Source organism: Fonsecaea nubica (assembly GCF_001646965.1).
Source record: "Fonsecaea nubica strain CBS 269.64 chromosome Unknown Scaff45, whole genome shotgun sequence".
NCBI lineage: Eukaryota > Fungi > Ascomycota > Eurotiomycetes > Chaetothyriales > Herpotrichiellaceae > Fonsecaea > Fonsecaea nubica.
Genome location: NW_019173718.1, coordinates 194,443 through 220,113, shown reverse-complemented (window position 1 = coordinate 220,113; position 25,671 = coordinate 194,443). Strand labels below are relative to the sequence as shown.

General features: G+C 52.4%; 9 protein-coding genes across 9 annotated transcripts; 4 read left to right on the top strand and 5 right to left on the bottom strand.

Annotated features, from left to right (window-relative positions):
- Positions 1-283: 283 nt before the first annotated feature.
- Positions 284-1,339, bottom strand: AYO20_06900 (hypothetical protein; the record flags this gene model as incomplete). The annotated part of the gene is made up of 1 exon (XM_022645188.1): positions 284-1,339. One exon carries the CDS (start codon positions 1,337-1,339, stop codon positions 284-286), a length of 1,056 nt encoding a protein of 351 aa, XP_022498901.1.
- Positions 1,340-2,343: 1,004 nt separating this feature from the next.
- Positions 2,344-3,885, top strand: AYO20_06899 (eukaryotic translation initiation factor 2 subunit gamma; the record flags this gene model as incomplete). The annotated part of the gene is made up of 1 exon (XM_022645187.1): positions 2,344-3,885. One exon carries the CDS (start codon positions 2,344-2,346, stop codon positions 3,883-3,885), a length of 1,542 nt encoding a protein of 513 aa, XP_022498900.1.
- A 1,440-nt stretch (positions 3,886-5,325) lies between these two features.
- Positions 5,326-8,835, bottom strand: AYO20_06898 (hypothetical protein; the record flags this gene model as incomplete). Its single annotated transcript, XM_022645186.1, has 2 exons — positions 5,326-8,593; positions 8,648-8,835. The coding sequence occupies 2 exons, from the start codon at positions 8,833-8,835 to the stop codon at positions 5,326-5,328; spliced, it is 3,456 nt and encodes a 1,151-aa protein (XP_022498899.1).
- A 261-nt stretch (positions 8,836-9,096) lies between these two features.
- On the bottom strand, positions 9,097-10,950 carry AYO20_06897 (hypothetical protein; the record flags this gene model as incomplete). The annotated part of the gene is made up of 1 exon (XM_022645185.1): positions 9,097-10,950. One exon carries the CDS (start codon positions 10,948-10,950, stop codon positions 9,097-9,099), a length of 1,854 nt encoding a protein of 617 aa, XP_022498898.1.
- A 701-nt stretch (positions 10,951-11,651) lies between these two features.
- On the top strand, positions 11,652-12,700 carry AYO20_06896 (hypothetical protein; the record flags this gene model as incomplete). Its single annotated transcript, XM_022645184.1, has 3 exons — positions 11,652-12,188; positions 12,315-12,405; positions 12,486-12,700. 3 exons carry the CDS (start codon positions 11,652-11,654, stop codon positions 12,698-12,700), a joined length of 843 nt encoding a protein of 280 aa, XP_022498897.1.
- A 253-nt stretch (positions 12,701-12,953) lies between these two features.
- Positions 12,954-17,287, bottom strand: AYO20_06895 (hypothetical protein; the record flags this gene model as incomplete). Its single annotated transcript, XM_022645183.1, has 3 exons — positions 12,954-16,019; positions 16,069-16,302; positions 16,409-17,287. 3 exons carry the CDS (start codon positions 17,285-17,287, stop codon positions 12,954-12,956), a joined length of 4,179 nt encoding a protein of 1,392 aa, XP_022498896.1.
- A 343-nt stretch (positions 17,288-17,630) lies between these two features.
- AYO20_06894 (hypothetical protein) lies at positions 17,631-18,101 on the bottom strand (the record flags this gene model as incomplete). The annotated part of the gene is made up of 1 exon (XM_022645182.1): positions 17,631-18,101. The coding sequence occupies one exon, from the start codon at positions 18,099-18,101 to the stop codon at positions 17,631-17,633; it is 471 nt and encodes a 156-aa protein (XP_022498895.1).
- Positions 18,102-18,806: 705 nt separating this feature from the next.
- AYO20_06893 (hypothetical protein) lies at positions 18,807-21,194 on the top strand (the record flags this gene model as incomplete). Its single annotated transcript, XM_022645181.1, has 1 exon — positions 18,807-21,194. The coding sequence occupies one exon, from the start codon at positions 18,807-18,809 to the stop codon at positions 21,192-21,194; it is 2,388 nt and encodes a 795-aa protein (XP_022498894.1).
- A 3,075-nt stretch (positions 21,195-24,269) lies between these two features.
- On the top strand, positions 24,270-25,669 carry AYO20_06892 (hypothetical protein; the record flags this gene model as incomplete). Its single annotated transcript, XM_022645180.1, has 2 exons — positions 24,270-24,762; positions 24,831-25,669. 2 exons carry the CDS (start codon positions 24,270-24,272, stop codon positions 25,667-25,669), a joined length of 1,332 nt encoding a protein of 443 aa, XP_022498893.1.
- Positions 25,670-25,671: the final 2 nt, after the last annotated feature.

Here is a 25,671-nt window from a genome sequence, read left to right as displayed (position 1 = left end):
TGGACACCCATAACTTGAGCCGATGGGTGGTCGTCAAAGAGACTTTACTTCAACCAACAAACCGATCACACACCGAGACAATCTATAAGAATTTCGAAATCCCGAAGCGAGCACGAATATATCCCCGGGACATTCGAATCGAGAACTATAGAGGATCAAAGATTGTCGACCTTTCAAGCACTTTAACGAAGCCATGTCCGGAATGGAGGGACTTCGGGTTTGATCATTTTTTCAACGAAGCTATAAATAGTGTGCGTAAATGGTTTCAGTGCACCTGTCGCTGTCACGTCTTCGCAGGGCGTTTGCCCTTACCTGGGCCAGACCCAGACAACGGCGCCGGCGCACGAGCCCTTTCAGATGGTTGTTGTACCTGTCGATGATCACTTATTCGACTCGGCGGGTAATCCTGGACTGAGAGATCTTTCCCAGTTTCGACGTTCAACCACCATAGTGCCAATTTAACTGTCATCTTATTCTTCCCCTCAGCCTTCCACGGTATACTTTTGAATTGTAGTGGCCCATACTCAATATTTGGATTTGTATCATAGCTGAAACTCGATCCCGTGTCTAGAGACATTGCTTGTAACCCCGAACTGACAGTCTCCGTAGAGAACGTCCGCGAGTGAGCCGGTTGTTCTCTCTGTATCCGGGTCCTAATCGGCCTTGAAGCCGCGAGACCCGGTCCGATGGATTCCCTCGAAACTCTGACCACGACGAGTTCTTCCGGCGTTATAATATAGCCGTGAGGAGCACCCCATTGGCGGCCACAATAAGTTTGGATCTGGTCAAAGGGTGCTAGATAGTCTGTCCGCCCTCGGCCTTCCTTAGAAGTACTCCATTTTGAAGCGAGTTTGGTCTCTCCCGGGCAGAGATTCTTGTACCCAAAGTTTGTTTCCTGAGATTCTCTGATAGCGGCCCAGTCCGGGTAAAATCGATTATCTTCTTCTGTCGTTCCTCTTTTCGCTTTGGCCCCCTTTGCAATTTCAGCAACGTCTTTCGGGTTGTGATCGGGGTGGCAGAGTGGCCAAGCGACCCTCAGGGCCTCAGAGACTTGTGGCATGATTGCCCGCGATAAGACGTCATTAAACGTTTCCTCAGTGAAGATTGTTGTCGCTAGTGGAGTGAGCGGAGGACTGGTTCCAGGCATTGGCGGAACTTGTTGCAGTAGAACATGCCCATAGGATTGCATCAGTATATCGTAGTTAAAGTCTGGCCAATCTTCCAGTGCGGAAACAGGGTCCCAGTTGGCATTGAACGTATTCGCACCCACCGAGGACCTCGTACAGTCCAGTGTTGGGTTGGGTGCTGTGAGAAATTCCAAGAGAGTGTTGCTAGCCATCATCGCTGTCCTCCCAAACGCTGACCAGAACTCGATTCAGTTGCTCAAATGAAGTGAATTCTGGAAAGCCATCAGGCTGGACTCTGGATGACTCTCGTGATATCAACACTAGCCAGCGCAGAGCTGCCAACTTGTGCTTAGTTGAATGGTTAAGCACCATGAGGCGAACGAATAACAGGAAAGCGCTGCCCCGAGCGAGACCCTATCATCGGAAGCTGAGCAGGTGCCCCCACAGAACAAACTCGAAATGCTGTCCTTAAACGTCTTCAGCCGCACGGTGGTGGCACAATTTAGCAATTTAGATGTCACTAGCCGTAATATGGCGCCCAACCTCGCAGCCTCACAACATGCCCTCAGCAAAGGTATGCTTGCCGATGGGCGCCTAAAAGCCTGGCAAGTGGCGGAGAATCTCCCCTGCAGCACGACAAGTTGTTGGGGGCGGCTGAACCGGTTTCTGACTCTGGGCTTTCTGGAGTTCCCTTGAGTATGGTTGGGTCTTTAACAAAGAGCCAGAAGGGCAAGGCAGCACCAACATACTGACGTTGCTAGCCAGGGATTGTCGAAATCAGGAAGTTGTTGCGCCATCGAGTTACTCGTCCTTCTGCTTTACTCGGTGGTTTTCGTCTTGATCAGCAATATTGAGGCGGGATGCATGAGGTGGTTTGCGGACTGAGTAAGGGCGGCGGAAATGACTACGCCGGGTTAGCGTTTCCTGTCACATACAGGGCGGCGTCACCCTCGCCCCGAAGAGGGAAGAGCGACTCGCGACTAGTTTCCAAACTCTTGGCATCATGAACTGAATTTTGTCCTAGTATTTCGTCCCTCGCATTCACCCCGCAATATCAACTGAGTCATACTCATTCGCCGCCAGATATATCCTGCAAACGTACAGGATTCTCCCATAGCGCAGGCATCTACCACGGCTTTGTGTTGAGAAATTACCAGGTTCAAAGTACTGACCGGAAATTCAGAAGTCTGCACCCGTTTCATACCCATCCACAATCATGGCTACCAACGGTGATTTGCCGTCCGATGACGAGTTTTCTCAACCCGGCACACCCCCTGGCGACGAGAACGATGTTGATGATATCGAGGAAACCAACCAGCCACCCAAGTCCGCCCTCAAAAAGGGCACCTCAGCAACCATCCCCGAAGCGCAGGTCCCTAGACCGGTTCTGCCTGAACAACCCGACCCGAAAGACCTCGATGTCTCGAAACTGACTCCTCTATCACCCGAGATCATCGCAAGACAAGCTACGATCAATATTGGCACCATAGGTCATGTGGCTCACGGCAAATCGACCGTCGTCAAGGCCATCTCAGGCGTGCAAACTGTCCGATTTAAAAATGAATTAGAACGGAACATTACCATCAAGTTGGGATATGCCAACGCCAAAATCTACAAGTGCGACAACCCCGAGTGTCCCAGACCTACATGCTACAAATCCTACAAATCGGAAAAGGAGGTCGACCCTCCTTGTGAAAGAGAAGGATGTGGCGGCACGTACCGACTTCTGCGTCATGTGTCGTTTGTCGATTGCCCTGGTCACGATATTCTGATGAGTACCATGTTGTCTGGCGCCGCCGTCATGGACGCCGCATTGCTTCTGATAGCAGGGAATGAAAGCTGCCCCCAGCCACAGACTTCGGAACATCTTGCAGCCATCGAGATCATGAAGCTCAACCATATTATCATCCTACAGAACAAGGTCGACCTCATGCGAGAAGAAGGCGCACAGGCACATTACGAGTCGATTCTGAAATTCATAAAGGGCACCGTCGCGGATGGCTCACCGATCATCCCCATCTCTGCCCAGCTGAAGTACAATATTGATGCGATCAATGAATACCTGGTCACCAAAATCCCCGTTCCGGTGCGAAACTTCAGCGCAGCACCACATATGATCGTCATTCGATCGTTTGACGTGAACAAGCCTGGCGCAGAAATTGAGGATCTCAAGGGTGGTGTCGCAGGTGGTTCTATCCTCACTGGCGTCCTCAAACTCGGTGACGAAATCGAAATCCGCCCAGGTATCATCACGAAAGACGCAACCGGTCAGACTGTCTGCCGCCCAATCATGTCCCGTGTGGTGAGCTTGTTCGCCGAACACAACGATCTGAAATTTGCCGTGCCTGGAGGTCTGATCGGCGTGGGCACACGTGTGGACCCAACACTTTGCAGAGCAGACCGTCTCGTCGGCCACGTCTTGGGTCTGAAGGGCCAGCTCCCGGAAATCTACATGGAACTTGAGGTTAACTACTTCTTGCTCCGGCGTCTGTTGGGCGTCAAGACTGCAGACGGCAAACAAGCCAAAGTGGCCAAACTCGCAAAGAACGAAGTGTTGATGGTGAACATTGGGTCTACAGCGACGGGCGCTAAGGTTATGGGTGTCAAGGCTGATGCAGCCAAACTGACCTTGACTAACCCAGCCTGTACGGCGATTGGCGAGAAGATTGCACTGAGTAGGAGAATCGAGAAGCACTGGCGATTGATTGGGTGGGCAAACATTGTGGCCGGCAATACCATCGAACCAGAGTCTTCCTAGGGCGAGACTTTGAGATGAGTCTGTCACTACGCGAGGGGTGGAGCTGAGCAGAGAATGCTTGGGACGGAGAAAGAGGGGGAAGTCTCGGAACAGATGAGGAACCCTTTAAATTGGAGGGTAACAACCAGACTGCCACCGAGGGCGGAGTCCGCGGCTGGACGAAATGAAATTTGACTTAGCACGACAGCTACCGAATATTGATGAAGCTCAAGCGACACACCTAGCGAGAGGGGGAGACATGTCTTTGGCGTCGTTGCACACTCATCTCTTGCCACCGGTTGGGAGCCAAATGTTCCGTAGGATGAAGCCACAGGTGATTGACGAAAGGGGAGAAACCAATGACGGACACGATACGAAGACAAGACCCTTGCAACGAAGAGATTATTGAAGAGAACAAAAGAGACAAATCCAGTCATGACGACTTTTCTTTCGCCGAAGTATGAATGTATCCAGTCTCGGCACCGGCCCTTGGCAGCCGTGTCGGTGGCAAACGATGGAGTTGCAGATTCGAACGACGAGGGATATGTCAGGACAACCCACACAATGAATGCCACTGGCAGAGAATTCGAGGGCCATCAGGGGTGATCGGGAGAGAAGCGACGGTGAGGAAGCGAGCCTGGGGAATATGAATCGGCCGGACACGATTGGTGATGATGACCGGGAGATCTGGGACCCAGGAGCGATTGCGATTTCAAGATCCCTATGTAGGATTCTCCCGTGCAAAACAAAGCCTTTGGTCGATCTCTCGGCTCCTTCTACGCGGAGATAGATGCGAAGGGCAAATACAGTATTATTCGAGTATTATGTGCGTGCGTGCGTGCGTGCGTTACTGCGTCTTTGATTTCATTGGGACGTGGGTTGCCTGCGCAAATACAGTCCAGTAGAGTCGCCATCGCCATCGCCATCGCCATCGCCATCGCAAGGGTATAGGTTGATGGAAAATTACAGTAGTGGTAGGTATGTAGGTATGTAGGTACGGCATGGAAGGAGACTTTTGATATACCAAGGCTCTAACCTCACTACCGTATTTGCCTGCGGACCTGGTAATTACTGCTGGTAACTACTGCTGGTAATTACTGCTGGTAACTACTGCTGGTAACTACTGCTGGTAACTACTGCTGGTAACTACTGCTGGTAACTACTGCTGGTAACTACTGCTGGTAACTCTCCGAGTCTGTGCATACAACCATCCATCCAACCGTACATGTCACCCCAACCACCCAATGTACGAGGTACGCAACCTGAGACTATCCAAGAAACCCCAACCAAGAAATCAATTGTCCCATTCCCGGCTCCAGTTGCCAGGCTCTAGTCCAATATTTTATCCCAGATAATCCGATAGCTCGACTAAGAATCAACCCTCTCTTTGAAACCCAGCAAGGAGTATTACCACTACCACCACCGGGTCATGGCCACACAGCATTCCTTCCAAGCAAAGTCTTACGACTCGCTGTCGTCGTCGGCACTGTCTCCCTCGCTGTGACTCTGGCTATCGTCATCATCGGATGCGGCGGTCCTGTTCCGGTTACTGGCACGACAAGCTCGCCCGGACACGTTCCCCTTTGCTTGACTCGGTTTGGGGTTTGGGATTCTCTTCTTTCCCGCTTCCTCTGATGACGGCGAGGAGGTTGATGTGGTCGATGAGTCGTCATCGGAAGTGCTGCTGCTGCTGCTGCTGCTGATGTTCTTCTTTTTGTCGTTGTTCTGGTTCTGGCTCTGGCTCTGGCTCTTGCCCTCGTCTTGACCCGTCTTGCGGGGAGGTACAACGACCTTGACCTTCTCAGCCTCTTCCTCTTCGCTTTCGTCACTTTCGTCGTCATCGTCGTCATCATCGTCATCGTCATCACCGAGGGTGAAGGTCATCGGCTTCTGTTTCTGTTTGGCCGCATTTACACGAGAAAGGACGCTTTCCGCTGCAGCCTTGCTCACTTTGCTCGCACTCCGGACCACCTTGTGGAGGTCGACCAGGCGCTTGGCTGTCCCGAGTGTCGGCTTTTTCGGCTGAGGAGTTTTGGCAGGTGTCTTTCCTATCTTCGACTCACTCTTTGCGGCTGGCGCCGGGGTGGTGGATCTCCTTGTCACGGAGCCCTTGGCTTGCTCAGACGAGTGTGCGTCAGCACTCGGCTTGGGTGTCTTGCTGATGGTGGACGACTGTACGGAAGGGCTTTTTGTGGATGCTTTGGCGGGCGTCTTTGGCGGCACTTTGGGTTCGGTGCTTTCCGACTTTGAGAAGCTCGTGCTGGAGGACTCACGCCGGACAGACGCTGCTTTGCCTGAGATCGACGCTTTTTCCTTTTCGCTGTCTTTCGTCGAGTCAGGTCGAGTTACCTTGTCAGCCGGGTCAGGTGATTCTTCTTGGAAAGAAAGACTTTTAGACGTCCTAGTGTTCGCTAGAGTGACAGCAGGCTTTGGCTCGGGAGTCTTGGATATCCGCGGCCCGTCGCCTTTGTCCACCGACGGCTTGTCCGTGGTAGTTTTCTTCTTTGTGGCAGCAGCGCCTTGCTTTCTTTGGCCTTCGGCAGTCTTTTTTGCCTCCAACTGTCGCCGCTTCTTATCTGCTTCATATTGCTCTTTGGTCATGCCTTTACGGCTTTCCAGAATCCTGATCTCTTCTGGAGTCAAGCCCAGGCCAAACGATGAGGTCTTGGAGTCGGCTTCTTTATCGTCCTTGACTCCACCCACCTTGTCTGTGACTGAAGAACCGCGCTTATTCGCCGCGGCAGGCTCAGAACCCCAGTTCGGAAGGGGTGCCTTCGATAAATCGGCCGTGTCATGGTTTGACTGTGAAGCACGAAAAGCGACGGTCGGCGAGGAGCGGGATACAGACACCTCTGGCATCGTTGTGGCCACTGCTGGCTTTTCCGACAACTTTTTATTCTTCGCCCGCGCAGGGGTTGTCGTGGACACCACATCTTTGTTAGCCCCTGTAGCACGCGACAACACAGAACCAGTCCCCTCTGCGTTGTTCCCTGGTTTCTGGACCTTATTCTTTTTCGCGGGTGTTGCCAGCGCACTTCTCTGCTGTGCCGCGAGTCTCTTGTTCACGGCCTCCGTGTACAGCTGGTTCCCTGCCGACTCCCGAAGATCCTGAGATAGCTGCTCTCCTGGACTGTCGAGAGTGGATGTCTTCTGCGATTCCTTGGGTTTCTTGACAGCATTGGGGGCCTTCTTGGTCCCGTTGTCTGCGTCTGCCTGACCAGACTGGTTGAGTCTCTGTGTAGACCCTTGCTGGCTGCCATCCGTGCTGAAGGTGTCTGACTTTCGTTTTCGAACCCTCTTCGCCTGGGGTCGGCTCTCATGTGCCTGATCATCCTTTGACGAGCCGATGGGTTGGGCCTCTTTAGCATTATCCTGTGTGCCTAACGTAACATCTTCAGCATGTGTAGCCTTTGCAGCATCTTTGTGGGGTATGGCAGATGTCGCAAGCGATGCCTCGTTCTCTTTGTCTTCTCCATCCGGGTGCTCGGCCTCTGTAACTCCGTTGACCTCTGTTCCTTTGGGTGTACTGATATCTATCAGACCTGACCGATCAACATCTCCCATCTCGGCGTCCTCATAGATACTGTTTTCAATTTCATCGGCTGAACCCAAGTTCGTCTTGTCAAAATTGAGATCGGGTGCTGGCAAGGATTCAATGAGTGGGTGGCTGTCGTCAAACACGGACTCTGTCTCCAGAGCTTCGATGGCTTGGCTGATGGTGAATCCAAAATCGGTTTCCTCGGGTTCACGAGGGGATTGTAGATTCGCAATATGCGATAAATTGTTCATTGACTTTCGATTACTTAGTTGCGCCTGTCGTGACCGCGGGGACATTTGGGAATCATCAATCTCCGATTCTGGGTAGTCGTAGATGTCACGCCTCTTGAATTTGCTAGCCGATGTCGATGCCGATCCCGACTGAGCGGTGGATTTTGCGGCCTCTTCCGAGCGCCGAGATTGGTGGGTCACGGAATTAGAGAGCCTTCTCGATGTCTCTGAGGGAGGTGTAATCGGTCCTTGCGAGCGCTTCTGCAGCCGCCCGAGGGAATTGGTAGACGGCAGGAGACTGTTCGGCTGATGCGAGGCACGCGAGTTGTTGGGATACGTCGAACCAACCCTCGGTCTCTTGTTGGTGCCAAAAGTTGGAGGGCGTTCTGTCAACTCCTCAAGCTCGTCGAGAGTCGCGGGAGTGACATTCTGTAGCACCCTCCGCAGTTCGGGGGACTCTTGCTTGAGCTGGACGAGATTCTGCCGTCCTTCCGAATCTTGCTCCGGGTTGGTAAACTGTGTGCCTTCCACCAGCTCGATTGTACCGTGAACGCCCTCGTGTTCAATTGAAGATACTGGAATTTGATCTTGTCCTTGTGTCTCTGGTATCTCAACTTGTCGGGGCCTCTTGTTTGCAGATGCTGTCAAATCGTACTCGTCGTCGACGGGAAATGAGCGTTTGCCCAGTGACGACGGCTGAGCAGGGAATGTGGGAACGGGGGGCCGCGAACTCTTCTCGAGTTGGTCTTGGTAGCAGGGGTCGTGCAACTGGCTACCGATTGCGACCGATCCTTCTCGTAGGGCCAGTCCTTGCTCCAAGACGACCTTGATCATGACGCGCTGGTCAGAAGCATCGATTTGGGCCCGGCCTTCGTCGAGAAGGAGATCCGACACATAGGCTCGCGGGTCCAGGTCGCAGTCGTCTTCGTTGTCCTTGAGGTACTTGATGGTCGGGAGCTCACTGCGCCTACGGTCAGAAGCTGTCTGGAAACAGCACAGCAGTTAGGACACTCACACTTGGTAGCAGCTTCGGTATGCTCTCTGCACCTCGAGAGCTAGAGTTCCAATCTGCCATTTGTACGGATCTCGCACAACCACCACCAGCCGCTTCTCACCTTTGACGGGTGACGTGGCGGATCCTTGAAGACTCTGGAGGTAGTTGTCCTCCGAGAAGATCCTCGCGGCAACGCGCAACTTAACCATGACAGCGACAATGGCCTGTCTGGGCGCATGTGAGGAAGTGAAAGAAGCTGGTGGGAAAAATAAAATGTTGCGCGCGCGGTGAGGAGAGAATGAAAATGCGGAGAAAACGAAGCGTGAATCGCGCCATGAATCTACGCGACAAGAATCCCACGACTTTCCGGGCAAAGTATCATTGATTTGATATAGTCCTTCTTCTGCTACGTACCTGGTGAAGCCAAAGATTAAATGCACTGCGACTTCACATCACATTCACTGCCGCCCTCAACTGATCGAAATATTGACTATCTTTATGTCCTCCTCCGGCTTCTCCTTTCGCACCTTTGTATTTTCAATTTGGTGAATCACTTCCAACCCCTTGTACGCACGTCCAAAGATGGTGTGCTTTTTGTCCAGCCAAGGTGTTTTCTCCGTGGTGATGAAGAATTGCGATCCGTTTGTATTAGGCCCAGCATTGGCCATGCTCACTGTATACGGCTTGTCGTGCTTCAGGTCGGAGAATTCATCCTCGAACTCTTTCCCCCAGATGCTCTCGCCGCCCGTGCCATCGCCCAAAGGATCTCCGCCTTGGATCATGAACTTTCTGATCACTCGGTGGAAGATTGTGTTGTTGTAGTAGCCGTTCCTTGCGTGGGTGACAAAGTTTTCCACGGCTTTTGGTGCCTTGTCCGGAAACAATCTGATGTGGATGTCGCCATACGTGGTATGCAGGACGGCAGAGGTGCCCGACTGGGCCTTTTTCTCTTCTTTTTTCTTTCCTGAAATGACTCGAGGCTTCTCATTCTGCACATCGCGGGTCGACTTGCTAATCTCTTCGTCGTTTGTGAACATGTAAAACCGGACTTTGCCATATGCAGTCGCAAACAACATGGGGTCTCGAGCCTCGGCCTCGTTGAGCAGGGGGTTGGCACTGGCTGCCATCGACACCGTCACCACTTCTTTCTTTTGGGGCGCTCCTTGATATAAAGCCACGTTCAGAGCTCGGAATGGCTCATCCTTGCCATACGCTTTCATCACTCGGTTGGTGAGGGTGTTGATCACCTTGATGCCCAGGAGCGACCCGTATGCGATGAAATGGCCTGACTCATCAAAAACAATGTTGATTCTCGATCTGACGGTTGGGTTGTCGAGTTCGCGCTCAACAGCCATCCTTCTTCCGAATTCGACCTCGTCGAGCTTCTGGAGCGCCGTCCCTGCCTGTTGCATCGATGTTATTGTCTCTAGCGACTCATCGTATGACCGATAGAGCTTGCCGGAGGCAAAGTCGAAGATTCGAATCTTCCTGTCCGGAAAGGATATGGTAGCAAACTGGTGACCTGAAGGTGATATTGTGATACAGCAAGGGGCAGATTTCGCCTTTTTGAAATCAAACAGATTCGTCGTAGACTTCATCTTGAAAACGCTGTCCGGCTTTTCGTAGTTGTCACCTGGTTGCCAATACTCAATCATGCCGGTTGAGTCAGCCGAGACAACGCAGTTAAAGGCTGGGTTGTAGGCCATGGCCACCACCGGGGCTCTGTGAAGAGAAGACAAAGTTTGCACCGGGGTCTGCGAATTGCCAGGGTCGTCGTAAATGTGGATCTCTTTGCCGCGAGCGACAGCTAATATTGGCGAAGCTCCCCTCCGATGCACCCAACATATACAAGAAGCCGGGCTCTCGAGGTTCAAAATGGACAGTAGATCGAAAGTGATAACATCGAAAATCTTGATCGTGCCGTCTTCCTCGTCGCCAGCAGTAGCGAAGAAACTTCCATCAACACTAACCGAGGAGCTCACTATGGGTCCTTCATGTGCGCGGTACTCTTTGGCGAACTCGATCCCGACAGCGACTTTCTTCCAGAATTTGACCACGCCGTCGACCGAGGTGGTGATGACAAAATCAGCGGGCGACGGGGCGATTGTCACGGCTAACAGCTGATCCTTGTGCATCAATGACTTGGAATACCTCAGCGCTTTGGGTAAGGCATCCACGTAGAGAGATTCATACGGGAGCTTGCGTTTCTTTTTCGGAGGCACCGAAGAGGGCAAAGCTGGCCCAAAGTCATCGTCGGAAGACTCACTGTCCGAATTCGCACCGCCCGCAGATCTCGAGCGTTTGCGGGACTGAGTGTCTGCCATGGTTTGCTCCTGGACAGGCGGAACTTTGATATGCCGCTGGGTTTGAAGTGCGAGGCTGAGAGATTCGCGCATGTCGAAAACGAAGAAAAACATGGGGATCGGATGAACTTCGGGAATTTCCTCGCGCTAAGACCAAATGAGGCATAGACCCTGATAGACCCGCTGTTGATTGGTTGTTCTTCCTCGTATTAACCATTTCTCTATTATCGAGTTTGTGCACTACCACCTCGTACTACTTGGCTACTTCTACAACTCACTGCTGCAACTATGTGGCGCTGTGTAGGGGTCCCCTTAAGGTCAGCAAAGTCTGCACGCCATCAGACGCGCTTTTCACTCGACGCAGCTAGGTAGCCCATGTCTACCGAAGAACGAGCCGCGAATGTCAATTGGACTCGTTACTATGGCATTTCGTGCTAAGCTACCCTCTGGAACAAATCTGTCTGTGGCCATGGCGAAAGATGCAAAGAGCTTTGGCTCTATGGGCGCTTTCAACTAACTCGACAAGATGGTTGTCACACCGTTCTTTGTTTCTTTGTCAAGCCGCTTGATCACTCGTTGTCTTTTGGGGACCGATGGCCTAATGCGGTCTTGCTGGCTGTCAATGTTGGACTTGATGTCAAAGATTGACTTGGCTAATCTCATATATCTCTGTTATCGCGGTGTGCAGTGGTTTCCGGGCCGTTCTATGATAACACCAAGACATGCCTTCCACTCTCCGATTTCGCTCACCATACCGAGGCGAGAAAAACGCACTGGTCGTTCCGCGGACCCCCAAGTCGCCTCGTGGGGAATACACCGGAGCGCCTGTACCCGCGGAAAGCTCTACATCGAGGCGAAACCAATTGAAGATTGTCTTTGGCGTCCTCCTCGTGGCGGCAGCCCTCTCATTCACTCTCTTCAGCTATCGGCACAAGCTCGTACCTACATTCCCAACAGCGCCGTCTGCGTTCTGGAAGACGAACGGCGCCACACCTGCGACCTCGAGAGTCAAGATATTCGCTCCATCGTTTGGCGAGCTCCCATCAGTGTTTGCGGACAGGTATGAGTTCCAGCTTCAGGGGGCGAAGGGCGATCGTGCGTGGCTCCGCATGTTCCCAAAGGGCGACGGGAGGATATCTGTCCAGCACCCGAGGAGATACGGCCTGCCATTGAGCGCCGCTGCGGTTGATGGAGACGGACGCCCGGTTTCTGATACCGAGATATACGACGTTGCTGTCGTGAGACAGTTGGAGTGTCTGGTAAGTTCCCCCACCCCGACATCTTCCCCCTGCTCAACAGTGGACTGTTCGATTGTATGGAACCGGGTTACACCCAGCTGAAGTTGTCTGGCTTCATCACTGACCACGAGCGCTCTCCCCGTCTAGGCATTCATCCGCCAGATCCTGATCGACTACGACCACGAAGAACACCCTCACGTCCACGAGAAAGCCCACGTCTTTCACTGTCTCGACCACGGTAAGAATGATTTTTTCTCTCCACTTGATACTCTTCCTTTTTCTGGCAAATTTACTCACTCTGTCATCTCCGACGAACAGTCCGACAAGCCCTCCTCTGCGCCGCGGACACGACGCTGGAACCCACCCGCGACGGCGGCGCGGTGTCTTCTCCACAGAGCCCGCACCACTACGTGGGCCATCAGAAGACGGTGGCCGATCGTGCGGGCGGATTGCAGAGCGCTGTACATATGTGCAAGAACTGGACGGCCGTCAGAACGTGGATTGAAGAGAACAGGGTAGAGGGGAGTCAGTGACTGGATGCGTCGTCTACGGCCAAGGTGGAGGGTTTATACTTAGATACTAGGAGATGTAGTGATGTAGATGAGAACATTGACACCGATTTCAAGGGCAGATTTGGATAATTTGCAATTTGGATTCTTGACAGGGCAAAAACCAGTGACAAATCCAGCGCGCAGTCCTCCATATTTCTTGGAGAGAAAGCAAGAATAGAGCAGACGACTTTCCGTCCCGTGCGCCTCTGCTTCAAAGCAGTTCTAGACTCCCTAATCATTGAGCGTCCCCAGCATTCAGCAGCGCCCACAATTTCCCCTGCTTCGCGACCAAGTCGGCAAAGGCGCCCTGTTCGGCCACCCTGCCCTCCTCCATGACCACGACGAGGTCCGCCACCGCCATCATCTCCCTCGCGTGTGTGACCATGATAACCGTCAGTTTGCCCTGCTTCTGTCTAACCAACCGGGCGATAGTCCTTTGTATGGTGTCCGCGCTTTCGCGGTCCAGCGCGCTGGTCGCTTCGTCGAGGATGAGGATCTTGGGGTCGCGCATCAGCGCGCGGGCGACGACGATGCGTTGTGCCTGGCCGCCGGAGACGCCGAGGCCGCCGTCGCCTACGACGGTGGCGTACCCCTGCGGGAGCGACTGGATGAACTCGTGGATCCCCGCGGCACGCGCGGCAGATTCGACCCGCGTTGCCAACGTCCACGGAGCTTCTGGGGGAAGGCCGTAGGAAATGTTCTCGCGCACCGTGGTCGGGAGGAGCACTGGGTGCTGTGGGACGGTGGCGATTAGGGCCCGGAGGCAGGAGAGGTCAAGTGTTCGAATGTCACGACCGGACAGTGTGAGAAATGCTGGACCGTCCCAGGGGTTGGAAGGGGACAGGGCGAGATGATCAGCCGTCGGGGGGTAGAGGCCCAGCAGGAGAGATGTGATAGTCGACTTTCCAGAGCCCGAGGATCCTACGATCGCGGTGGTTTTGCCAGATGGAATGGTGAGATTGAGTCTCCGAAGGGCCGCTGCCTCTGGACGGGTCGGGTAAAAGAATGTCAGGTTGATGAAATGGATCGGACCCGAGAGCGTGGTTCGATCGTCTTTGTCGAGCTGAACCTCCCCAACTTCTTCATGAGAGTTCACTTGCATATGTGCAAGTCGAATCAGGCGACTGGCGGTATCGGTCGCTGAACTCGTCTGGGGTATGTATGTAACGACCGCATTAGCATTGGCGGTACAAAACAAAAGGAGACCAAACACGGTGAATATAGAGTTCACAGGCCACTCGCCATCTTTGGCGAGCCGAGCTCCATACCAAAAGATCAATGGTGTGAAGAAAGCGATGGCGGATTCAGATAGGCCGAAGAAGAAGCCACTGAATAAAGCTCGTCGGACACCAATGGAAAAGGCCTGTTGGGTTGCATTGCGATACTTCTTGTGGAAGTAAGATTCCAGCGTGAGCGACCGAACTGTCTTGATGTCTGCAAAAGATTCGATAAAAATTTCGTTGACACGGTCGCTGGCTGCGCTTGTTCGAGATTCCCAAAGAGAAGCGACAAACCCAAACCACTTTGCTAGAGCGTAGAGCAGGGGAGAGGCTGCAAGACTGGCCAGTGTGATCTTCCAACAGGAGAACATGGCCCATATCATTGCCACAGTCATCATAACAGCAACGACGAGGAGCTGGGCCGCAAATCTTTCCACGAGATCCTTGACTTCTTCTACACTCTTATCGAGTGAAGACATGAGAGCTGCAGGGTTATTATGGTCTCGATCGAACCAGGCCTTAGGTTGGCGTAGAATGCGCTGCAATGCCTGAATTCTGAGCGTGTCCACCCACAATTGGCTTACCGAGTCGAGAAAATATTGCATGAAGAAACACGCACACCCATCAGTGACGGCGATTCCAAAAACGACCAGCGAGTAGATCAAGGCCTTCTTCTCGTACCCTCTTGGCAAGTAATAGGTGTCGAAGATTTGCACGAGCGCATAAGCAAATGCAGGGGGAGCTCCTGAGTGGATCAGCGTCGCCAGAAGTCCAAGAAGCAGCTTGGTTCGACGAGCATTATCGAGTGTAGGCCATATTGTACGTAAAACTGTGGGGATCGAAGCTGCTGGTTGTAGTCGTTTGTTTTCTCTATCAACAAAGGACACGCCAGTCCCGTAGCCTGGAATTGTCCCTCCACTTTCAGCATCGGACCTCAGAGGTGGTATAGGCAGTGGTTTGTCCCGCGGTCGTGTGGACTTGGGGACGGGTGATATGAAAATGGTTCTGCGGATAATGGGTTCGGGGCTGTTATTCGTTGATGAAGATAAAGTCGCTCCTTGATTCCCAGGCGTAGGTGTTTGACGAAGGCTATATATAGCTTTGGCGCGAGCCATTGATTGACGCTTGAGAGACATCAGCGCAGCTTCACTGCTTGTAGACAGGCCTTTCTTCAGGCTACGTCCAAGTTGTACTCCTTGGCCAGCGTCTTGAATATTTTCATAAGTGCGATCTTGTCTTCCTTCTGCTGTGTCGAAGTCGAAAGAGTCTTTCCGAGACGGGACAGAAGGGCTACACTGATTTGACCGGCCTGTAGAACTGCCCCGGGACAAATATTTCGTGGAAAGGCTGTGTTCTTCGGTTACCTGCTGTTTTGCGTAAACTCCCTTATCAGTAGTGCTAGTTTCAAAGCCAGCAAGGCTCCCACGACGACCTTCGTGAACAACCCGACCGCTTTCAAGGACGTAGACGAAATCATTTTCTTGTATCTGACTCGTATCGTGTGTTATAATGATGGTCGTTTTTTCACGTCGCCACTCCCGAAGAGATTCCATGACAGTTGTCTTGCTCAGATTGTCGAGAGCACTTGTTGCCTCGTCCAGTATCATTATCGGTGTGTTGCGTAGGCACGCACGCGCAATGACAACTCGCTGCACTTGGCCTCCAGAAAGAGACGAGCCGCCTGTGCCAACTCTAGTATGGACACCCTCGGGAAGTTGCTCAATGGTAGGTTCCAATGCGACCATCCTCAGACATTCGCTGACACGCGCATCCGGAACTCGCTCGAAATCGCGTTGACCAAGAGCAACGTTGTTGAAAATCGTGTCGTTGAAAAGCACACAATCTTGCTGCACGAGGGTGACATTGTTTCTCAGCCAATTAATATCAATATCTCCTAAGGCGTGGTCGTCGATGAAGATTGCTCCTCTCTTTGGATAATAGAATCTCAACAGCATATTGGTGAGTGTGCTCTTCCCAGATCCACTCTTGCCGACGATGAACGTTGTCTTCCCAGCCGGAAAATAGAATGTGCAGTGGTCTAGAGCAAGGGACGTGGGACTAGAAGGATAGGCAAAGGAAACCTTTGGAGGAATTAGTCGATCGACTTGTCAAATATGTTTTGACACGTACCGCCCGGATTTCGATATTGCCTTCGCAAAATTGCGGTGAGATTCCACCTGCTTTTCGTTGTTGCGATCGCACACTGGTGACTTTAGCCACCACTGCCTCCAACGCTAGGGCTGAAGATTTGGCCCGTTGAAGAATGATGCAATGTGGTAGCAAGTCCTCGAATGCTTTCGTAGCTATAAGGCAGGCCCAGAATGAAGTAACCACTTTGCCAGCGGTCGTTCCACCTGAATGAACCTGTGTACCGCCAAACCAGAACCCTGCACACATTCATGAGATTTTTTCTATGATCAGGCGCGAAAGACTTGCCCTGTACAAACATTGCCGTCGTGGTGAAACGTACGAATCCAGATTGTAAGGCAGTAGAGAAAGCCTGCTTCAGAGAGAACACGCCAGCTGCCCTGACCGCCGAAGCGTAGTTGTTCCCTTCCCGGGCTTGAGTATTGGAGCATTTCACAGTAACGATGTTTTTGACGCAGTTGTTTGCTAAGCTGGTTGCGGTGGTTAGTTTTTGGTTCTGACAGTCGATATTCGCTTGTATACGTCGAGAAATGAGCGCGCTTCCAACAGCGATGACAGGTATAGCCGAGAGCACGATCAGGGCCAATTTCCAGTTGCTAAGCAATGCGAGGCTAAGTCCAGCCAGCGCCTGAACCAGGCACATAATGATAAAGCCAAGAGGCTGGGAGCTTCCTAGCTGCAGTTGACTGATCTGTCTGATCTCGTGAGAAACACGCATCGCCACATTGGGTACCCCGTACCGTTGAAACCTGGTTAGGAGTGTCCCTACTCCAATTGTTCGCGCCTCGTACCATTCTATTTCACGATCGAGCAAAGATTGGAAGAGTAATTCACGAATGCGCCTGGCTTGCATCTCGCCGAACACCAGCCAAAGGCTAAAAAGGATGCCCTTGAAGAAGAACGTGGCACCTGCGACTCCAAGGAGCGCATAGAGGCTGCGCAGAGAGCGGTACATGAAGGTTGAGCCATCAGTCTTTCCCGCGGCAAAATCCGAAAAGGTGTCGAAGAATTGGCCAAAAAAGAAAGCCATTGCTGGTTGTAAACATCCTGCTGCTGCGGAAATAGTGATGGCCGGCAAAAGAACGAACAAGTGTGCTGTTGCAGTGAATCTGAAAATGCTTCTCCAACGACCGAGGAAGCCATATTTCTGCAGTGCCTCGTCAGACTCAGGTTGATCCTCGTCCTGTGCATCGGTGGTCATGTCGTGGAGGTGGACGCTTGACTAGACATGGTTGACAGGACCAACGTATCAATGTCGCGAACCAATTGCAGTGGGACTAAAGATCAAGAATCAACAACTTGAACCATGGGAAGTCATGATTGAAAAAAATGTTCATTCCTCGAACTGAATGCTGAGTGCCAAGGCCGTCGGTGGCACACCTTGGATCCTTGATATTGTTCTGTGGAATGTGCCCACGAGGCCCAGGTAATGAGACATTTGGGGTTCATCATATTTGAAAGGAGTCTGAGACAGTCTCGTGCTGATTGAACGGTTCGGCATGGCTCTCGGTGTCCAATTTGCGGTTGGCGTGCCATCTCCCTGTCTATGACTTCTTCTCTTGCTTCTGTGCGTTTTCATAAATCCAGTCGTTCAGTCCAGCTCTGTTTCTAGCAATTTCGATGGCATAGAATTGCACCCGAATCACAAAAATGGTCTCCTTTTCGCCATACTCGGTTTTGGGACTTTTCCTCAGCATGGTGCCGAAGTTGTAGTCTTCGATTTTCTTCTCGCCCTTTTCGTAGACCTGGGCAAAATTGCGCCACTTCTCTTTGCCATCTTTGCTCTTCATGGCATCCTCGTCAATCTCCTCAGCTGGGTCGAAATCCGGAAATTCACGCTTAAAGTGGTCGAGGATCTCGTCGTCAAGTCGAGTCAGGCGAAGTTTTGAGCCAGGTATCTTTTCTAGAATGCCCCAATAGACCGTCATATGCTGCACCGCCCTCACGGCGAACTGTTTCTCCATGTCCTCATAGTTTGGGGCATTCTCCGGGTCGATAACGTTGGTCAGGGACATCTTGGCGGGTTGATGATGTTAAACTCTGGGAAGTGCGTATGACGAATTTGACAAACACAAGCTGTGGGAGTCAGGTTCACAGCGATTTAGAGAAAATTTTCTAGCTGAGATGGTTTGTGGAATTGCCGGATGATTTTTCCTCATCAAAGTCTTTGACAAAAATGACTTGAGAGGCTCACTTTTGATATTTGCGCCAAAAGAGGTTAGTGGTCTTGGCATACACGTGATTAAGATCCGGTGAAGCATTGGGCCGGGAAATGCAGGCATCGAAAGGGCCGCAGGACCACGACCTGGTACTGAGCCACCGCGACTGCTTGTCCACTCCATCTACACTTGATATTTGGCTGCAGTCTTGTGTCAGACGGGAGATTAGCCGGTCTCGCCAAGATTTCCGTGACTCTGGGCCTCGTTTCAACCGAAGGCGGCTTGGTCAAACATGCAAAGTCCCAGATCCGGTGGCTGCCATCGCACGGCCCGCCTTCTCCGTCGACCAGAAAACGGCAAATTACTTGCCTCGGTAGGGTACCCCGCGGAATTTCTGTTGGTTATTTGGCTCCAAAGCTGTGGTTAGAACCATGTCTAGGGAGGCAAGGAGCTGAGGGCTTTACTAATTTGTCCTGTGCATCGGCTATAATGCGTGCCCCATCCCAGACCTCGTTGAAGTGACATCTTTCAAATCCTCCAACCATCGAACAAACCATCAGAATGAGGCAGTATCGCGACAACCAGCCAGACCCAGGAGAAACATCTGCAACTCCGCAGCGACCGCCCCTTTTCGTCGCCCAGTTACCACCTAGCAGTCATGGCCGAAGGAAGATCCAGAGGGTGCTGATTGCGAACAGAGGCGAAATTGCATGTCGAATCATCACGACATGCAGGAAACTCGATCTAACCTCGATCGCCATCTATGCAGAGGAAGACTCATCTTCACGCCATGTGGCCGAGGCAGATGAAGCAGTCAATCTGGGAAGCATCAGTCAGGCCGGCGGAAACCCATTCTTAAACGTCCAACTTCTGGTAGAGGTTGCTCGATCGAGGGGCGCTGATGCCATACATCCGGGCTATGGCTATCTCAGCGAGAACAAAGATTTCGCGGATGCTGTACGTCAAGCGGGGTTGATCTTTATTGGACCAAGCTCTCAGGCCATGTCGACGCTAGGTGACAAGCGGAACTCGAAGGACTACTTGAGGGAACATGCGCCAAGTGTTCCGCTGATTCCAGGATTCACCGGGTCGAGTCAAAATGTCGAGGAGTTGGAATCTGCAGCAGAAAATGTAGGGTTTCCGGTGATGCTCAAAGCGTCTGCGGGAGGTGGAGGTCGCGGGATGCGGATTGTTCGAGAGCGCTCGCAACTTGCGGGCGAGCTTGCTCGCGCTCAATCAGAGGCTCAACGCTCTTTTGGGTCCAGCGATTGTATTTTGGAGAAATACATTGAAGCGGCCAAACACGTCGAAGTCCAAATCATTGGCGATAGCCATGGCAAAGTCCTCTCATTGTGGGAGAGAGAGTGCTCTGTTCAGCGACGACACCAGAAGATTATCGAGGAGACACCTTCGCCCTTTTTGACTCAGGAACAGCGGCAGAGAATGTGCGCAGTGGCTGTTCAGATCGGCGAGCTCATTGGCTACGAGGGTGCTGGAACTGTCGAGTTCGTCGTGGACGCCAGGGACGGGAGTTTCTATTTCCTCGAAGTTAACACACGCCTACAGGTCGAGCATCCCATCACAGAAGAAGTCACAGGCCTCGACATTGTCTCATTGCAATTGTTTGTGGCTGCTGGCGGATCACTCGCTAGTCTCGCCATCCTACGGAACATTCCACAAAAAGGCCATGCTATCGAGTGTCGTCTCTGCGCCGAAGACCCAAGCGGCGACTTTATGCCACAGAATGGCACCATTCAATTGTGGCGCGAATCAGACCAGTATCAAACGTCAAGAGATGTACGATACGAGACGTCCGTACAAACTGGATCCAGCATATCCATCTACTTTGATTCGATGATTGCAAAAATTGTCGTGTGGGCGCCAACGAGGTCACTGGCCATCTCGAAAATGGTCAAGGTTCTCGCAAATACCGTGTGCGCAGGAGTGAAAACCAACCAACTTTTCCTTCAGTCCTGCCTCGTACACCACAGCTTTCACGATCCGGCATATACGACCTCGCTGATTCCGACGCATTTGCAAAGTCTGCTGAAGAATCCCTACACCGACTCTGCGCAGGACATGATATCTATGCTTTCGCTTGTCCCGGGCCTCGTGCTGAGAGATGGAGCATCTCCATCCAGTGATGCCAGGCCTTTCAAGCATGTCACTCGCGGGTTCCGGAATCAACACTTTGATCCCGTCAATCGCAGCACCAGTATAATTGTTCCTTCCGAGCCGTCATCCGCTCAGACACCGATTCTGTTAGTTTGGGGGTCCCAGTCTCGGGGCGAAGGCCACTCGAAATACCAGGTCACGGTAGTCCCCATTCCCACGGGTGCAGACGACAGTGCTTCCGACGCTGGAAGCCGGAACAATACAGAGGCCTATCAGATGTCTCGGCAGTATCACGCCATCAGCCACAAGCTGCGGGATCCATCGCTCGCCAAAGCTCCGCAGTACACGGTGGAATTTACCCAGTGGAAAGACATACAAGATCCTAGTGGCGACAATGGATGGAGAAAAGCCTCAGTGGCCGTCTCCATCGACCAGTCCGTCATCCACGCCCACATCGCGACAGATACACCGTCCAACCCCGCGTCGTCTACCAGCTCCTATCAGACTGTCTTGTGCCACTTCCGCGGTCTGGGGACTTGGGTCGAATACAAATGCTACAGCGTGCTCAACTACATGGAGAGTCAGCGACAAGGCGGGGCTGGCGGGGCTTCGGCGTCCTCGAATTCCAAGGTGGTTAAGTCTCCCATGCCGTGCAAGGTCCTCTCGGTGCTCAAGGCCAACGGGGACCAGGTGAAGGCGGGCGAGGTCGTCATGGTGATTGAGAGCATGAAGATGGAGACTAATATTTCCATCAACGTGGACGGCAAGTTCATGACGGGCGTCAAGAACGGGGATGCCGTCAATGACGGGGCTGTGCTGTGCTGGGTTGAATAGAGTAGGTGAGTTATAGATTTGCCAGGTATACGCATAGACAGAACAGACAGGTTTATGTCGTTCATTTGCACAAGTACCGGGTTGTAGGTAATAAATAACGTACAATACAGTAGCTCGCAGGTTACGTCGAGCGGATAGGATATACTTGTACTTGAATAAGAACACTCTCATTCATTCGTTCCTCTTCTCTGCAGAGCCCTGGAGATTGATTACCTAGCTATCATCCAACCTACCGACCTGTCCCTAACTAACCAGTCTTTACATATATACCTACTCAACAGGTACCCTCTCTCCACGTCTCGTTGCAATACGAGTGGGCGGATAGGCGGATATCAGCCAATCAAACAATCTACCTCGGTATATACTTGGTCCTTTTATACTTGGGTAGTAGTCAGTCAATAGACAGTGCATTGCACCCCCGAACCTCGAACCTCGAACCTCGATCTGGATTGTGATTCGCCTCGAATTATGTCTGCATCTTGAATCATGGGTTCACTCACTGACCTCATTGCGCATTCGTACGAGTACACAAAGACCGGTCTGAGGCCCTGAAACACGGCCCGTCCACGGCCAAGGCCCATCGGAACTGAATCCGCGTTTCCCGCCCCTCAAGTACACAAGTGGAGAGTTCAAGGAGCGGGAAATCTGCTTCAAAGGTATATCAACCAATCCGTGAGGACGGACGGGATGAACAGGGAGGCGAAGAGTATACGGGAGATTATCATTGACTCCCTCTGATGAGTCCGTAGGGGTCCTGCGTAGACTCAATAATGCGAGAACCATTCGGCCATATTCTGCACGTGACCGAACTGCCCACCCTCGGTTCACCTTCTGCTTCCAGAGCCTCCCCCTGCGGTTCACGGAGTTTCGATGTTTCTCACTCGCAACATCAACTACCCGGACACATACACACGTGGATTGCAGTGCGAGGCTTGACCTCTTAGCCACGTAGCACCAATTTTAGCACCCATAGGCTCACGGGACAGCTAAGCACTGTGCTTGACGCCCAAACTTCGAGTCTGCCAGGGAAGGCGATATCCTGCTTTTGAAACGAACCATGTTCGTATATACACAACTGATGCCGACATCTGTACCTCGTAATGTGTGGCCTTTGGTGACGCCCAAATTCTTGGTTCATTTAGGCGACAGCTCCCAACAAGAGTTCACATCTTGATCTTCCATCTATCTTTCGTCCTCTGCTTCAAGTGTTGATGCTTATCCTTTTGCTCACGATCTACGACGCACGCAGACCATTTCCGGCACTATACTCAAGTGTACAATAAATCACACTGGAATAGCAATCATGGGCTTTTAGAACGGGAACTTACGCAACAGTCCCTTCGACGGTACTATTGATCTGGAGGTCCTTACCACCCAGTTACGCCTTGATCAAACTAACCCATTCTCTATTGTCCTTCTCGTTGCCATTGTCGCCGCATATCTCCTCCCCCCCCCCCCCCCAAACCCCAATCGCTCGCATTGTACGCCATGGTTCTACCCAGGGTATATCTCCATACTTTGTGCTCTTCAATGCCATCTACAGTAACATTCAGTTTGCGCACGCACTCTTGTTTGCGGCTTATGCATATCAACGCTGTACGTTCAGTCTCCTCCGAACTATTTCCTTGAATCACATACTCACGAGCACGCAGGACGACCTTATTCGCCTCCCACCCCTCCAGCAGTAAACCCGCTAACCTTTCTAACAACAAGGCTGGCACCGCCATGGCTGCCATGGCTGCCATCGCTTTCACCCATGCTGCCTTGTCCTTATTCCCAGCTATGCTCATCGCTCTTCCCAAACCGTCCCCGCGAGAGATGGGAACCGCAATTTTCATCGGCTTTAGCCTGATCGTCAATACATGGGTCGCCCTATTTTTCGTCTTGTGGCAGTTCTATCCGCAGCACCTCGAAATGAGGCGCATGTCGGGCGCGCCAGGCGCACTGAGCGTTGTCTTTCTCGCCCCTTCAGGCTGTGGTTATCATAGCTATTGCGCTGAGATGGCTGCTGAGGCAGGGAGCACCGACGTGGGGAGATTAGTCGGTGCCGCTGGGGTATCGGTACAAATGGGGGAATCTGCCATTCAGCTACATTCTACATGGCATCGGTTACGCGGTGCTACTCGGTGCGTATCTCGTCACGCGCTACCGAGGCGGAAGACCTGATCTGGAGGCTGAAGCAGCCACCTTTACTGGAGTAGAACAGTGCCGCATAATTACGGGAACGAAAGTAGTTTGGAAAGCGGCTGACGGTGTTTGAAGCCTCAAACGAATCGAGGGAGTACATACATATGTACAGGGGACTGGTTTCTAGAGGATCAAGATGCGATCAGAACAGGAACATGAGAACTCGGTACCTCGTACAAGTTTTTCCGCTGCGGAATGATAGATGAGTTGACGTCTGGCTGCAAAGGCAAGTGTAGCCGATCGCAAGGGCCGAGGTGCCCGCGCGGTCCTCCCCTTTTTGCCCACCCCCCCAAAACCAAAAAGCCGTGGTCATTCTTCCCGGCTGGGGTGGCCCGCGCGAAATGCAACTACCTAGGAACTACCTAGGAACTGGGCACTGGGCACTTTTGGTGGCTTGCCTGTCTGTCTATGCAAAATAATAGTAATGGGTTGGCTTTGGATTTTTCGGCGTTGAATCGGTTATTTCTCAGAAGTGGAAATTGGAATATATATAATTACTTGTAAGTAACAAATCTGGGGTTTATTCTACCCCAAGTATTTGTACTTGGACTTGTACCGAGTAGAGCTACATACTTCCCGTCACATTCACATTCACATCACATCACGTCACACCACGAAACGCAACGCAACGCCAGAAAAGAAGGAGAGGAACAAGAAAGCTTGTAAAAGAAAGAAGTCAGTGGTTTGTTTGACAAGGATAGGGGACAGCTACAGTTACAGCTGCAGCGTGACAGAATAGGTCACGAGAATTAGGGAGAAAGAACCCTTCCCACAACTCTTGACTCTTGCTTGACCTCTGATCTGTTTTGGTTGGAAATTGTGGAAAACTTCCCGTGTGGAAACTTTTTTTATTGTGATTTGAATATCTTTATCAGCGGGTCGGTCACAATGGCTCCCTCGGTCTCTTCAGCACCATACGCAGACCCTCCGTGGCTCTCGCGCGACGTCAGCCCCTACTACACCGCGAGCCATCGCCGGCTCCAGGCCGAGGCGCGCGAATACGTCGACACGCACATCACCCCGTTCTGCGAGGACTGGGAGCGACAGGGCTCCGTGCCCAGCGAGGTCATCCTCAACCACGCCCGCTTGGGGTACATGGCTGTCTCGATCTACCCTCTGGCAGTCGCCCAGATCAAGGCCGTCGGCCAGAGACTGCCCGGGGACATTGACCCGGAAGAGTGGGACGGGTTCCACGACCTGATCGTGATTGACGAGATTGCCAGGTGTGGCTACCTGGGCGTCATCTGGGCGTTGAGTTGTGGCAATTCCATCGGCGCGCCACCGCTCATAAATTTCGGGAGCGAGGAGCAGAAGATGAGATTCTTGCCCGACGTGATAGTGGGTCGATCGCGATTTTGTCTTGGTGTCACCGAGCCAGATGGTTAGTTTTCTCTCCCTCCTCCTCTCCCCCCTCTCCGATTTAGCGTCATTCTTTCTAACTCACCACAGCCGGGTCGGACGTCGCGGGCCTCACAACGACGGCTGAGCGTCGTGGAGACGTGTATATCGTAAACGGCGCCAAAAAATGGATCACCAATGCCATCTTTGCCGACTACTGCACCGCCGCGGTACGCACAGGGGGACCAGGCCGCGGGGGAGTATCGGCGCTCATCATCCCGCTGAAATCCCCCGGTGTGACATGCAGCAAGATCGAAAACTCGGGAGTCAACGCCAGTGGCTCCACCTATATCGAATTTGACGAAGTCGAAGTGCCGGTGGCAAACCTCATAGGCGCAGAAAACCGTGGCTTTGATATCATCATGTCCAACTTCAACCATGAAAGACTCTGGCTCGCATGTACGTCCCTTCGCATGGCACGCGTCTCCATCGAAGACGCCTATGCCCATGCACTCAGGAGACACACTTTCGGCAAGCCCTTGATTGCGAACCAAGTGATCGCGGCCAAGTTTGCGGACTTTGGCCGTGATGTCGAGCCAACATATGCATACATGGAGTCAATTGTGTACCTGACGGAGCATGAGAGAAAGAGGGCGACCCAAAATCGCCAGGGAGCTACGTCTCGGGAAGACCTCAATCTCGGAGGAATGATTGCCATTCTCAAGACCAGCGCCGGGCGGGTGTTAGAACGTGTCAACCGGGACGCGCAGCAAATCCTGGGCGGAGCAGGGTATTCGAGGACTGGAAAGGGTGCCAGAATCGAGCAGATCAGTCGAGATGTCCGGGTCATGGTGGTGGGCGGAGGCAGCGATGAGATTTTGAGCGACCTTGCAGTCAAGCTAGAGACAAAGGAGTTGCAAAGGTTGACTCGTTCGTCGAGCAAATTGTGACC